Here is a 15,673-nt window from a genome sequence, read left to right on the forward strand (position 1 = left end):
ATCTACCAGTCAATCGCGGGGTGTCCCTGGTTGATCCTGGTTGAGCGTGTGATCCTGATTGATAGCCCCCACCCAAAACAGCTCAACAACCCCAAAACAAGTTCAACAACTTTGTCTCCCTCCAAAAAACTGAACCACCATGGCATATATATATATGTATATGTATATATATATATATATGTATATATATATATATATATATATATATATATATATATATATATGGAGTAGATTGCAGTGTCTTGGGAGTTGGACATGACTGAGCTAGATCTATACATAAATGATAACAAAGAAACAAGGGACATTATATTTTAATTTATTTTTTTGGTTGGAAGTAAATATGAAATAACTATTAGATTTTTATTTTATTTTTTAAATGAAGACCAACCAGTCACCTAAGAAATTCCAATCTGTTTATGTACATATTATTCACTGAAGCACACACTCCAGTTTTTCTATTAAAATATTGCATTTTATATCAGGATTCATCTTGCTTAAAAATAATTTACTTTGTTAACAGCATGCAGGTTTATTACAAACATGCTGTGTTCCTGACATGATCAAATTCATTTAAAGCTGACTTTATTGTTCAGTAAAAATAGTTCTAATAAAATCTTATTGCTATATAATGCATTGCTCATAAATTACTTTTAAATGATATTAAAGCATTCTTTGAGCAATGACAGCAGATAATATTCTAAAGAAGATTTTCATTAAAAATAGAGAGGATTCCATTTAAGTGTTTGCTTTCAATTTAGCAAAGAAAGCTGTAGGAACTCCTGATTTACTACTGCTTGCTGTGTGCCGCTGGAGGGTTGTAGTTTGTGATCTATAAGATAAGCCTCAGATTTTCTGTTACTGCCACACAGCTTGAGGAACTCCCCAGCATAAACCACTTTTTTATGATATTCATTTTTTCTTCCGTGCCCCTGCAAGAAACATGACATTCTGTGGAGGTAGTGAGTTACTGTTTGCAATTCTGTTAAATATTTGTCCCAGACCTTCCAAGTGTCCCTATTTTCCAGGGACGTCCCTGATTTAGAGAAACTGTGCCAGTTTCTGATTTGATCTTGGAATGTCCCACTTTTCTTTAGGACGTCCCTATTTTCATTGGAGAAATGTTGGAAGGTATGGAGTTATCCAATCCTGAAGGCAATTCTGTGTAGGGAAGTTTTGTTGTTGTTTAATTTTTTATTATGGGTTTTTTTTATGTCGGAAGCTGCCCAGATTGGCTGGGGCAACTCAGAAAGATGTGTGGGGTATACATAGTAAAAATATCATTATGGAATGGGATGTCCCTATTTTCATTGGAGAAATGTTACCCTCCTGGATTCCTATGTAACGATATGAGAGCATCCATCATAAACAGCTAGAAAATGTGTGTGTAGAATAAGAGCAGATAATAATACAATGGTGAGGTTGCATATCTGTAATGCATTTATTTTGATGAAATACTTAAGTACTCCAAAAGGGAACAAAGGAATGCATGTGGGCGTAAAATGAAGAGCAGACTCCCCCATGCCACTTCTGACTTTCCCATATATAATTTAAAGGTGTGAAGGCAGATTCTAACCATTTTCAGTCAAATGCAGTTAAAACTCCCCTAGTGATCCAGTATCCTGCATAATCAGGCTTCCTGGTCAAAGGAAGGATTCTTACCACATGCAACTTAACCAGGGATGGGAGAGAGATATGGCAAAAGTGAATTCCGATGCAGAGACATCCATTTGCACTGTGCAGATTGGATTATGTGTCTGCTTGAGAATCTGCACCTTGCCTGATCTCCTAATTACCTTGCCGATCTTATACGATATGGTCTGTGGGCTGCCCCTCTGGCTATTCTTGCTTGTTTCTTTAAAAGCAACAACAGTGTACCGCTGCCTGCAAATGGCTAGCTAGTACACAGGAATTGTGGGTGCAGAGATGCTTCTTCCAGTACAATTCCCCCTGAGAGGTGATGGCACTCCATCAAACTGTGTTGCTCCCAGGGGTGTTTGCTTCTGTATTTTCCATAGATATACTGGGAGAAGCCCTATGGGCTAGCTAACGACTTGTGAACAGCTGCAGTTACGTTTGTAAAACAAGCAAGAGGAGACAGAAAGGCAGCCATCAAGATCGGCTTGTTGTTCTTTTCAGTCAAGAAATTATACGCAGGTGTTGTTGTTGGGGTTTGTTTGTTTTTGAATATGCATGAATTCATTCTAAAATATCTACACAGAACTGGGACAGGGCAGACAGTACTCCAGTGCCATGGGACCAGTTGAAATGGGTTCTTCAGCCTACCTCTAGAAATCCACACCCATAATAAAACACCACTCTGGAGAGGGCCCTCTAGAGAGGGACGCGGGTGGCGCTGTGGGTTAAACCACAGAGCCTGGGACTTGCCGATCAGAAGGTTGGCGGTTCGAGCTCCCGTTGCTTGGTCCCTGCTCCTGCCAACCTAGCAGTTCGAAAGCACATCAAAGGGCAAGTAGATAAATAGGTACCGCTCCAGCGGGAAGGTAAATGGCGTTTCTGTGCGCTGCTCTGGTTCGCCAGAAGCAGCTTAGTCATGCTGGCCACATAACCCGGAAGCTGTACGCCGGCTCCCTCTGCCAATAAAGCGAGATGAGTGCCGCAACCCCAGAGTCGGTCACGACTGGACCTAATGGTCAGGGGTCCCTTTACCTTTACTGGAGAGGGCCCTAGTTATATTTGAAGCAGTTATGTGACTCAGCATGACAGCTGTAAGTTCAGGATCTGGAAGGCAATGAATTTGCCCGTACAACACAGTAATGCAGCACCCTGTGTCGTGGAATAAGTTCTTATTTCCTTTCCCAAGGAGCAGGAGAGAAGAGAACAAAGACTGTGAGCACAGGGACAGCAATGTGCGAAAGGGTGGATGGTACAGGTTTCTTATGAAAGTCTTACAGGGCTGAAATAGCAAGCAAGCCCTAATTTAAAACATACTGGAACAAAAAGGTGTGGGGTGCCATTCCTCTGGGACAAGGAGGCTGCTGGTAGCAGCAGCAGGAAAGGAACCGAACTCTGATTTTGGGTCTGGATACAGTCTGAACCATTATAACCAATGTGTGCTTTTCCATTGACTGAAATAGATTGTGGGTTAGAGTTTGCACTCTCTTCAATATAGTAATTCTCATTAGCACTTCAGATAATCAAAGGGCTAATAAGCAAAGTTGTTTAATAACTCATTGGATATTGCTGGCTGGATTTTGAAAAGAGACTACACTGAAGGGCAATCAGAGGGTCAAAGAGAACTAGGTCATATATGCAGTTTTCTTTATCAGTTCAAAAATATTGATTCTTCAGAGAACTGCACTGAACATAAAGGACACATTTAAGGACTTCTTGGCTTCTGTTCCTTCCAGTTCTTCAGTAATTTCATACAATGCAGTGAAACAGTTCAATCTCTGAATTTTTTTAAAAAAATGAAATTTAACTTAACACTGCTTTTCAGATATACAAACTACTTGTGCAGTCCTATGGATGTCTGCTCAGAAATAATCCCCAGCAGCTAATCAGAAGCTGCTGCTAGAAAATGTATGATGGTTTTCGAACATTTTGGAAGTCTAACGGACTTCCAGAATGGATTTCGTTCGACTTCCAAGGTACGACTGTATAAGCAAAACTTTCACCTATAATAGTTATGTCTAGGCTGAATTTCTATGTAAACTTCCTGAAGAACACATCCTCTTTAAAGAAACATACTTACAAGTAAACATGCATGAGAACAGCCTGTTAGCATAGCAAAATATTATGTATGAGCACTTTAAACTGATGTTTTTATTGGTGTACAGTAACATCAAAACTTAAATAATAAAATACGAAGTAGATTTAATCATAAATAATGAATTCCAGTTACAGCAATATATATGGCTCTATAACATCAGACAGACAGGGGAATGTTTCAGGAGAAACTCAGCCAACACAAAAGGATGAGACTCCCTTTGAACCCGAATTGGAATACAGAACTAGATATTAAAATTGCAAGGGCACAGAATAGCATTTCAAAGAGGCCAAAGCATTATAGGGTAAAGCACACGTTTGAAAGTCATTTACAAACAGACACCATGTACAGGTGTTTTTGTACCAATGGTAGAAGTGTCTGAGCCAGGATTAGTTGAAAGATTCAGGAGAAGCAAAAGTAAGTACAGACGACTCTCAATTTTCACCGGGATTACATTTTGGGGATAGCACCTAGAGCCCAAAATCTGGATAAATCAAAACACATTGGGCTCAATGGTGGGTTGGATTGGCCAAGTCTTTTTTTCCTGGACACCTGCCCCCTTTCTGCTCCCTTCTTAAGTTTTAAAAATTCTTTTTGCCAAGCGCATGAAGCTGTATGTGCACAAGTTAAATGTGCACAAATTGTGAGTTACCTTTACATAGGTAACTCACATAGTAAATCAATGGCCCTCGACTTGGATAGCTTTAAAAGGGCATTGGACGAATTCAAGGTGGATAAGGCTATTCATTGTTAGCAGCCACAATTGCTATGTTTTCCCTCCACTGTCGGAGGCAACATGCCTTTAAATAACAGGTGCTGGAAATCGCAAGTGGCGAGATTACTGCTGAGTTCATGCCCTACTTGTGGGTTTGCCTTGAGCATGTGGTTGGCAGTTGAGAGAACAGGATACTGGATGCAGAACTCTTCTTAGTTCTTATGGTTAATTCCTTACTGGTAGATGCAAAAATTATATCCTTTCTAGGATCTCTGGAAAGATCCTAAGGTACCAGATGTCTAAAACTGGCTGTTAAAATTTGGGATAATTCGGTTATGGGGAGGAGAGTTAGATTAAACATAGATTCTAAAATGCACAGAATTATCTTTCTGAAAGAACTTTATTTTGCTTCTGGGATCACATAAAAAACCCCCATAGTTTTCAGAATTACGTTACAGATGTTGGGAAATATTATTGTAACAAACCTTTGATTTTAAAATAGCTGTATTCTGTTGAATCTAATTACCGTATTTTTCGCTCTATAGCACGCACCCGACCATAACACGCACATAGTTTTTAGAGGAGGAAAACAAGAAAAAAAATATTCTAAATGAAACAGCGGGTGTATGATTTTTGTAGTTCATGCTGTGGCCACAGACATGTGATCTGACGGTGAGTTTGGGGTAGCCCAATGCAAAAATCCTGAGGATCCATGTGGATCCATGCTTTGTAACCACGTTTTTGCACCACTGCGGCCCCAGGCAACAGTGGGTGCGTGATTTTTTTGGTGGAAGCTGTAGCCATGGACATGCTATGTGATCTGATGGTGAATTTGGGGTGACCCAGTGCAAAAATCCTGAGGATCCATGTGGATCTGTGCTTTGTAACCATGTTTTAAGTGGGGAGGGAAGGAAAAGCACTCAAGGGACAAGGAACACGCGTGGGGTGGGTGGAGAAGGATGCTGTTAATAATGCAGAAGAGGGGTATAATAGGAGAAGGCTCCTCTCCTCTCCCACTTTGCTCCTTTAAAGCAAGCAGGCTCTCTGTCCCTCTTTCCTCCCCACTCAGCGGGTCTTCTCCCGCTTTGCTATTTCAAAGCAAGCCACGGAGGAGGGAAGGAAGGGGAACCATGGATCCTCTGCTCACGACTGCAGCAGATCCCCCCGCCATCCGTAGGCATTCGCTCCATAACACGCACAGACATTTCCCCTTACTTTCTAGGTGGAAAAAAGTGAGTGTTATGGTGCAAAAAATACGGTAATGAGAAAATATTATGAGAGTAGGTGGTATAGCCAATTGTAATCAACCATGGAAACGAAACAGTGAATAAGTCTTTGGAATGCAGGGTTAGAAATGCAGAAGAACATTTGCCCCAACACTTTTGGAGGAAAGGAGCTCTATGTAAAATGCATCTTAAAATAAATAATATAGGGTAAAGTAGTGTTAATGTTTCCCAAGCATAAAGTGGAAGGATAGAATGCTCAAAGTTTTTGCAACAAAGAGCCAGAGTTTGCCCATTATTTATCATTAGAGTTCATTTCAGTCCAGAGCAATGATGAAAAAAGAATATTGAAAGCACAGAGCCTGTGATGTACTTGAAAAAAAATATATTAATGCAAAACCAACAAAACTGCAGTGCCATTAGCAAGCTAAACATAATGATGCTACTGGCAGCGAAATTGAACTCTTCAAGCATAGGAAGAGAATTTTATTTAAGCTCATCCAACAAAAATGACTGTCCTCAAGAATTAAAACATGGATGAGGCTGGTGCCCTTGAAGCTTTCCGATTGTTACACTCTGAAAGTTCTAAGTCAGGGAGCCACGTTAGACTGCAGTCAAAAGAACTTTGGAAAGTGGTCGACATTGTAATAGTTTAAATAACATGCAATGTTGCAGGCTAATGGGGTAAAACCTGAGAAAACGTATTCCTCTTTGTAATGATACTGCTAAATGGATAATTGATGAAACTGCAGAGAGCTGGGAGGACAATGGGATATTGCTTTTTCACACCTCAAATCCTCCATGCTTTACATTTGCTGTGAAGCAACTGTTGCTAAAGAATGGTTGCTGCTGCTACGCGTTTGATTGAGATTAGCGCAGAAAAACAAAAAACAGTTGTGAAATGTCTGTGTACATTGATTTGGTAATGATTCCGGATTTGTTGCTTATCAGTGACCTCCACAGAGTTTCATCTATATAGTCCTGAATGGATCAGGAACGGATCCATATCCCATCACGTTCTCCAGTGGCCCCTTCTCTTGTTACTGTTGTGGAAAAGGAGCCATTTTAGGTAGCTCTTTAGCAACAGGCTACGCAGGGGAAGAACCCAAACTGCAGTCCCACTCCAGCCCTGTGTCTTCCTTAGTTCCCTGGGTCAATGCTGGTTTGGGAAGAAGCTACAACATGACCTTGTCCTATATGCCTTGGGGTTTTTGTATTCCCATTACAGCTTATGTGATTCTGTGCCCAATTACTTTGGTGTAAATCCCATCGAATTCAGTAGGACTTGTTTATTTATTTTTCCAGACACTTCTATATGGTCACATGCAATGTATTAAAACAAACCGATACATATTTCTAAAACCAATAAAAAATAACACAAAATAAACAGCATAATTTAAAAGAACAAAGATAAGGGGAACCATACACTTAATAGACTTAATGGTCTTTACTTCATAATCAACAAATTATACGTCTTCACTTCCCAAAGTCTTGTGGAAGAGGTACGTCTTTTTGTTCCTCCTAAAATGGTACAATGCCGAGGGGAGCAATGCCTCAGTGAGAAAAGCATTCCAAAGTTTTGGCACTGCCTCTGAAAAGGCCTGCTTCTGAGAATAGGATCACAACTTACACAGATTTTACTTACGTAATTATAGTTTTATGTGCTTGTCCAAAAAAAAAAAATTGTGAAAGGCAGGCCGAGAATGTGGGGAAAACTGTCCAAGTGCAGGAAAGCGGGAAAAGTCAATTATCACATGCAAGATTTCCTTCACCTTACGAGAGTGATCAAAGGCACCAGCATAGTTTGCAGGTGCCCTCGCAAGAGCAAATGAAGGAGCACAGAGATTGTGTGAGTGGCCTAAAAAAGTTCTCAAAGGAGCAGCCTAGGGAGAGCAATAGAAGTACACATGGAGATTCCAAAGCATGGCCCTAAAATGCAAGGCAGCTTGTTCAACTGGTGGACAACCTAAGAAGCAAAGATGGGTTCCAACACTGGAAGAAAAAGTGGCTGCGCTGGACTACTTGAGGGATGGCATGTCTTGTATGCAGTGTGACACACAAAGATGTACAGCAGTTGTCATGAAGATTCAAGAGAAAGAAATCTATGTGGCTGAGGCAGCAAGTGCTCCAGAAACTGTGAATGTGGTGAACCAGGTGTGTAGCCAGGCTTTGGTCAAGACTGAGAAGGCATTAAACTTATGGCTGGAAGATGTGAACTGCAAACATGTGTCTATTGAGGGTGTCACGTTGTGACAAAAGGCTCTCACACTCTATTCACAATCTAAACCTTACATCGAGGGTGGGCAGTCTGTGAAGCAATTCAAAGCCAGTCCTGGTTGGTTTAACAATTCTAGGAATTGCTTCAGCCTCAGAAATGTGCACATACTGTAACTGGGCAATCTACAGCTGCAGACTAAGAGGCGTCAAAAGCCACGTGGAGCAGTTAAAGAAGTTGTTAGATGACAAGGGATATCTTCCATGGCAAGTTTTTAATGCTGACAATATGGGGCTCTTCTGGAAGAAAATGCCTGACCTTATTTACAGCTCCAAAACTGAAAAACAAGCCTCTGGCTTCAAAGCAGCTAAACACCATGTGACTATGTTGTTCTGTGGCCAGGCTTGCTGTATACCTTTGAAAACACCCACACCTTAAAAGGCAAGAACAAGAATCTCATTCCTGTTTTCTGGCAGTCCAATGAAAAGGCTTGGGTGACTACAGCAACATTTCTAGATTAGTTCCACAAGTGCTTCGTTCCAGAGGTGAAGTGCTGCATTGAAGAGAAACATGAAGACTTCAACATCATAAAACCATAGCACACCAAACCATAGGCTTTGGGGAAGTGGCTTGCTTCCCTTTGGCCGTGGATAAAGGGAGGGAGCAAAAATAGTCTGTTATCATTTAAAGAGATTTTAATGATCACAGTGAAAGAACAAAGAGTCCATTCTCAGAGTAAAGGTCTCCCAATTAAGGTTCACACCCACTTCCCCCCAAGTCACCTGAGTCACTTCCTCGTCTTGCAACCTGATCTCGCAACCACTGTGCTTTCTGTGCAGTCTGTTAACTCTCTCTCTCTCCCGGTTCTTCTTCTCCTATCTGTTCACCACCCAGTTCTTCCCAACTTTTGTCTTCTGAACTATGTCCCTCCGCAAACCGCTGCTCCAAATCTATACTGTCCCACTGCTTCTGGGAAGATTAAGGATCCTGATCAGGAGCAGGGGGAGGGGGAAGGCTCCCACCATTCCTCATCTGTGCATCCCTCCTCAGCACGGTCCCTGACAAGGACTGCTTCTCATTGTGGACAATGCTCCTGGCCACTTTGAGGCTCTCCTCTTTGCACATAACAATGTTGAAGTTGAAGTCTTCTCCCCACCATATGACCTCCCTCATCCAACCTCTGGACCACGGTGTGATTCACTGCTGCAAGGTGATTTACAGGAAGCTCACTTTCTCATGGATACTGAATGCTATGGATGCTGATTCCAATCTTAATCTCATGGAATGCTGGAAGTCCTTCAACATTGCCAGTTGCATCACTTACCTCAAGTAGGCAATGGAGGTATTTGAGCCTGAAACAGTGATGCATGCTGGCAAAACTTTTGGAAGGAATGTGTGAGAGATTTTAAGGGTTTTCCAAGCACTGAAAACAAAGTGAACAATATAGACCAAAGCTGGAAGAACTAGTATTATTTTGTACAGAAGCAGAGGAGGATTTAGGGGGCGTTTCTGCCCTGGGCTCTGAGCCAAGCGGGTGATACAGGGAGTGCTGGAACATTGACAAACAACGGAAAGTGAGAGGTGGGGGACACCAAATTTAGGCATTGTACAGGGTGCTGCTGAAATTTTAAAGCCCAAAGTCTGCCGCTGGCAGAAGATAAAACTGACAAAGAGGTGATGGCGACAGCAAGTTGGAACCTGCATAAATTTGCTCAACTCTTCCAAGCGATAAAGCATGTCGGTGATTTGATTGCTGAGTTTGATCCCTCCATGGAATGAAGCCTCAAAATTGCACGAAGGATTACAGACACTGTGAGACTGTACCAAGAAATGTTTGATTAGCCTAAGAGACAACAGCAGCAGTTACCGTGCTTCTCACAAAAAAATATCACCAGCCAACACAATCAACCTCTGAAGCTGAACCACAGCCAAGCACTTCATTTGAAGCAGGCTGTCAGTCACCCACACTTGTCCCCCTGGAACAACATCCATCTCAGAAGAGGAAGACTAAGCAACGCAGTTGCCATTCACTGGTAAGTGTTGTGCTATGGTTTTATGGTTTTTAAAGGGTTGTTCTGACTGTACACGATTTTGCCTTCACGTGCTATGTAACCTCCATGTAAGATGTGATCCTACTGTAGACATGGTATTATTGGGCAGCAAGACACTTCTTAAATGTTACTTTCCAGCCCAAAGTGCTGACAACATTGTTTTTCCTTTCACTTTCTCCTTTCTCCTGCTAACCGCCAATCAACTGAGTTCCCCTGCTTTGAGTAGCATGATTGTATTATGTCCATTGATGTTGAGCTTTTTAACCTCTAGCTTGATCTCCAGCTCAGCTTGTTTGACTATCTGCTTAAACTCTTGACTCAGCTATCCTGATCAGCTTACCCAAAAGCCTTTTGCCTGAGTTCTCAAAGGCCCTTTTTATGTTGACAAATAATTTTTGTGCAGCAGAAAAGGGTCCATACATTGATTATACATTAATATATAATCTGTTAAGTTTAAAGCTCACCAAAGACTTGGATCTGAATATGAGAAGTGTATTTCCTCACTGAGATAATACTATTCATTTTTTAAGTGGGGTGTGGGGAGTGTAAGATAAAAGGAAATATTGCGTGCATCACAATAAATTATTGACCCTGCAGAAAGGAGATTGTTAAAAAGAAGGTAATCCTATGGTGCAAAATAGATCAGAAGGACTTCAAAAGTTAGCTAGAAATTTATGCATATATTGCTGACTGTAGCTTGTGGTTAGTGAGACGAGAGCTTAACTAAGAGTCTGGGGTTGGATGTTATGCTGCCAGAGCCAAAGCCTGGCTTAGCTCAGCATGGTGCAGGATCAAAAAGGTCTGGGGAGTAGCAAAGCGACTGCAAGCTCCACTCTGGAAGTTGCACATTTGTGTGGTCCTGATAAGCTATAGTTCAACTTACTGTGCTGTGCAAAGCAGGCAAATGAGTCTTTGACAACAATTCCACTCTTCTCTGTTTGTTTCTCGAATTGATGCAATAAAAACAGTGGACTTCTTTCATGAAATTACGCAGTTTGGGTATGCAGTCACTGATGTTCATTGCACAGGATAAGCTTATTGTAGAACGGTTCTTTGCTTCCCTAAAAGCAATCACTGTTAATCAGTCATTATTCTCATGTTTGTCTGAATCTCATTTCACCTCAGTAGCTAAGCAGAGAAGCAAGGATAGGGACTTGCTACACACTTTGCTATCTTGAGTTCCCTGTTCTCACCTCACATTTTTTAAATAGAACCACACATTTACTTTACATTTAATAATGCAGCAGCATTAGAATAATTTATGCAAAGGCTTATATGTAAATCTTGAGCTGTTTACCCTAACACAAATTTCATTACTATATTTTTGGAATCTAATCTCCGGATTTATAAGATGTATTTTTTTCTTTATTAGAAAACTGCAGTTTTTACATAGTTTAACAGATGGCAATGGCAAAAGTGACTGTGGGACATGCCTTCTGAATATATTAGTTTAAGTCATATAATATCTTAAAATCCTTTATAAATAGCAGCAGCTGTCAGACATAAATATGGGGGAAAGGCAGATCTTTAAAAAGAAACATTTGCTCTTTCATTTGTATATGAAGAAATGGAAATGTGGTTCAGAATCTGTTCAGAAGTATTTTTTGTCTAAATCACAATAATATTACTGTTCAAACAAACTGATTAGGCCAAAGGTGTTTATTGCATGCATCATTGAAGCAGAGAAGTAAAGAACATGCAAGATCTATTGTTCCCATTAGACTTCCTTCTCCTCTGGTAGATGACTTCCTACCTTTTAATAGCCAGAAGAAAGGGGGTGTGGAGCAGGAAAAGGCGGCACAGCTGTTAGTTTGTGAAGTATTCATTCTTTCCTTCATTTTCCATTCCAGTTTTGTATTAGTCCAGAACAGAGGTTGGCAACATGGTACCCTTCAGGTGTTAGACTTCAGTTCCCATCGGAACCAGCCGATGATAGGGATGATGGGATTTGTAGTTCAACAACATTTGAGAGGGCAGCATGCTGGCTAACCTGGTCTAGCAGCAACTTTAAAAATAGAAAGAGTTCCATCCTTGGCATGTATTGGGACTTGGGGACTTCTAAAGGGGTACCTGGGATCAGTCCATCACCTAAATGAAGCCAAGGGATGCGTTTTCAAATCTGGTATCTGAATCTCTTCCTCCTTCATTTTGGAATTCACTAAACCACTCTAAAGCATATGGAGGACTTCCTTGGAGACACTGGGAGTGACTATTAGAATCATAGAATCATAGAGTTGGAAGAGACCACAAGGGCCATCGAGTCCAACCCCCTGCCAAGCAGGAAACACCTTCAGAGCACTCCTGACATATGGTTGTCAAGCCTCTGCTTAAAGACCTCCAAAGAAGGAGACTCCACCACACTCCTTGGCAGCAAATTCCACTGTCGAACAGCTCTTACTGTCAGGAAGTTCTTCCTAATGTTTAGGTGGAATCTTCTTTCTTGTAGTTTGGAACCATTGCTCCGTGTCCGCTTCTCTGGAGCAGCAGAAAACAACCTTTCTCCCTCCTTAGCTGCAATTAGCTGCAATTAGAACATAATGTGATGTTATTTGGGAACTGTAATGTTCATTTCTTCTTTTACAGTCAAGACTTGTGGATCTAATCTTCAGGGTCCTGGTGGCAGCTTCACGTCCCCCAACTTTCCATTTCAGTATGACAGTAACGCTCAGTGTGTCTGGGTTATCACAGCAATCAATCCAAATAAGGTAAGTTCAATTTTGATAATAATGTAAAGACCTAAAAGTTGTGACCAGAAGGATTAGCCAACTTTATATTATTTATATATTACGTACAGGCATAGTATACACGTGTATGTTAAACGAATCTCTGCGGGGTTGCAGAGTTATTGTGATGGGTGAAAGGATGGAGTTTGTTGCTGTTGGAGATGGGGAATGGAGCAATAAATCATGTCTCTTTGCACTCCTCGTGGTCTCAAAGTAGCAAACAATGTTGTTGATCACTAGGATATTAGGGGTTTGTGGGGGCGAGACACCTTAAATTGGGTCCAACAAAAGTTAGACTTCATCAAGGTTTGGGGAGTTAAATGGAGCAAAACACTGAACCCCTGGGTTAAGCTTATGTTTGTCACCAAGCCAAGCCTGGTGATAGCTAGCCTGAGTATTAGGGGGACAAAAATGAGTGATAACCTAACAAAAGAGGAGCCATCAGGACATTCAGTTCCAGACAGCAAGTGGAGGGGAGGGCCCTCCCTCCAATTGTGTTTCCCCTCCAGCTGTGTGTTAGCGAGCAGAGACAAAAGCTTGTAGGATTTCCGTTTTGGATGATGTAAGCCCAGGAAACCATTTGCGTCAGCAGCGACAAGTGAGCAGGGGCAGAGGAGAATGCAGTTGGTTTTATGCAACAGAGAGGATTGGGCACAATCGGTCTCTTTGAATCTGATACTGTAGCAATGGAAGGAGCAGGGGCCCCTTAGGATGTGAATGCTCTGAACTCCCTCCATCTAGGCTCAGGTTGTATATATGTGTAAATAAGCCATATATCATAAAGTCACCACAATCTCCACTGTGCCTCATTGTTCAAAGGGAAACACAGACCTTGGGTAAAGTGCGCCTGCACTCCTGGAATCTCGCAGTGCTCATAGAGATCAGGGTGGCGTATAACAAATTTAAATTAAGGTCAGTCTTAAATATGCACCTCTGTTCCATTCATAGATCACCATGGTAGTAAATCTTCAAGGAGAAAGGGAGATATCATGGATTTTGCTTCAGGGGTAGTCTTCCATCACTCACTAACTAGTTCTGCTTGGCATGTTCCAGAGGTGACATATTTGGCCTTGGGCATAGAAATAGATTTGAAAGTACAAACAAGGTTGATACAAAGGCATTTTTAAATTCAACTTCATTCATCCTTCTTCTTTCCAAAAAGTCTGCCTCTCATGTTTAAATAATAGTTTATTTATGGCACAAGTGGATCATAAGAGGATACCCTGGTTTGGCTGTCCGAAATTATTATTATTTTAATTTTCTTGTAATTTTATGGAAGCACAATTTCACTTTTCTCCCTTTTGCATAGAATATGCCATAAAAGGTAAAGGTAAATGTACCCCTGACTGTTAGGTCCAGTCCCGAACGACTCTGGGGTTGCGCGCTCATCTCACTTTCAGGCCAAGGGAGCCAGTTTTTGTCCACAGACAGCTTTCAGGTCATGTGGCCAGCATGACTAAGCCGCTTCTGGCAAACCAGAGCAGCGCACAGAAACACTGTTTACCTTTCCGCCGGAGCGATACCTATTTATTTACTTGCACTTTGATGTGCTTTCGAACTGCTAGGTGGGCAGGAGCTGGGACCAAACAATGGGAGCTCACCCTGTCACGGGGATTCGATCTGCCGAAAAGAGCATTTACAATACAGAGAAGGTGGGGAGGTGATACTGTACAACACAGGGGAGAGGGGGGGGCAGATATCGTATTGAAATGTGCTACTGCGAAAAATCACAAGCAAAATACATTTACAGCAGAAACATGAATCTGTTTGCTTCTGTGTGTGGTTCTTACATAATAAGTTACTTTTACCATTTTTGTGACAGTCTCAGATCCTAATGAACAATTCTGCAATCAAACACACATACATACATTTGCTCAATACATGGTAGTCAATAAACATTGTTCGTTCTAAATCTGTTTTCATAAATGATATTTTAAACATGATTATATAACAGCTTCTGTTATTTCATCGTGCTGAGCTTTAGGCATATCAAGTAATGGTGGGGCCAGTTTTCTACCTGAAAACACTTGCATCCCTACACCCCATTACATCTGGCTTGCGATCCCAGTTCACCCCAATCCTTTCTTACCTTGCATGAACTCAGCGGCCTGTGCCCCATTGACCTGCTACTACTTATGTATTGCCAGTAGGTTTACTTGATTAGTCACCTGATTTATTTCATGGCTGTAGAGATGCCGGGCAAATCTTTGTCAATTTATCAGCACCTATTAGGTGCTAGCTTCCTATTCTAAGTGGGAAAAGTGTATTCACCAATGCAGGCTGCCTGGGAAACAGGACACCAATATTGCATTAAAGATACAATAAAGTTATCAGAAGCATTGGCTTGATTTTCCTCGAGGTGAAGCATTTTACTGTGCCCAGTTCCATGCTTGTTTTTTTCCTTAGTAAGTGTGTATAGGATTTCTGCCTTGAGCAGGCTAATTCTTCCATCATGGGATGAAGAAAATTCAATATCTGGTCAACCAACTCACACCTTATTGTCTTGCAAAAGTTCATTAAAATATATTATAGGCTTTTCATGAGTGACCAAATAAATTGGGGACAGGTAGTATACGCCAAATAAATAAATCTATAAGCCAAATATGCCTAATTCTGAAGAAAGTTACAGTGCCATTCTGTGATGTCTACTCAGAAGTAGGCTCCTTTGTATAGGATAGCAGCTCAAAATGATCAGTATTGTGTTGCTCAGTTTTCTGTATTCTGTATTTCCTGTTTCTCTGAAGTTGATAACAAGTTAATATTTTGCCTCTGGTTTCAAAAGAAAGAAGGGAGAACTTCTGGATTAGAGCCTGTGGCTCCAAACTAAGGATGCATTTAACAAAACCAGAATCTGGAATCAACTTTAATAATAATAATAATAATAATAATAATAATAATAATAATAATAATAGCAACAACAATAACAACAGTAGCAACAACAACAATTATAGTGTTTAGATCAATTTGTAAAATAATACTGTTTGCTAATATCCTTAAAAATTGAACACAGCTGTGTTTC

At 41.0% G+C, this 15,673-nt stretch overlaps 1 protein-coding gene across 4 annotated transcripts in view; it reads left to right on the forward strand.

Annotated features, from left to right (window-relative positions):
• CSMD3 (CUB and Sushi multiple domains 3) overlaps nucleotides 1-15,673 on the forward strand; it is a 594,298-nt gene that overhangs the window by 299,922 nt on the left and 278,703 nt on the right. For all 4 annotated transcript variants that reach the window (XM_053395420.1, XM_053395417.1, XM_053395418.1 and 1 more), the window contains one exon: nucleotides 12,515-12,636. In XM_053395420.1, coding sequence (XP_053251395.1) covers nucleotides 12,515-12,636 — 122 coding nt within the window. The remainder of the gene's footprint in view (nucleotides 1-12,514; nucleotides 12,637-15,673) is intronic.

The sequence above is a fragment of the Podarcis raffonei genome, chromosome 7 (genome assembly GCF_027172205.1).
Source record: "Podarcis raffonei isolate rPodRaf1 chromosome 7, rPodRaf1.pri, whole genome shotgun sequence".
Lineage (NCBI taxonomy): Eukaryota > Metazoa > Chordata > Lepidosauria > Squamata > Lacertidae > Podarcis > Podarcis raffonei.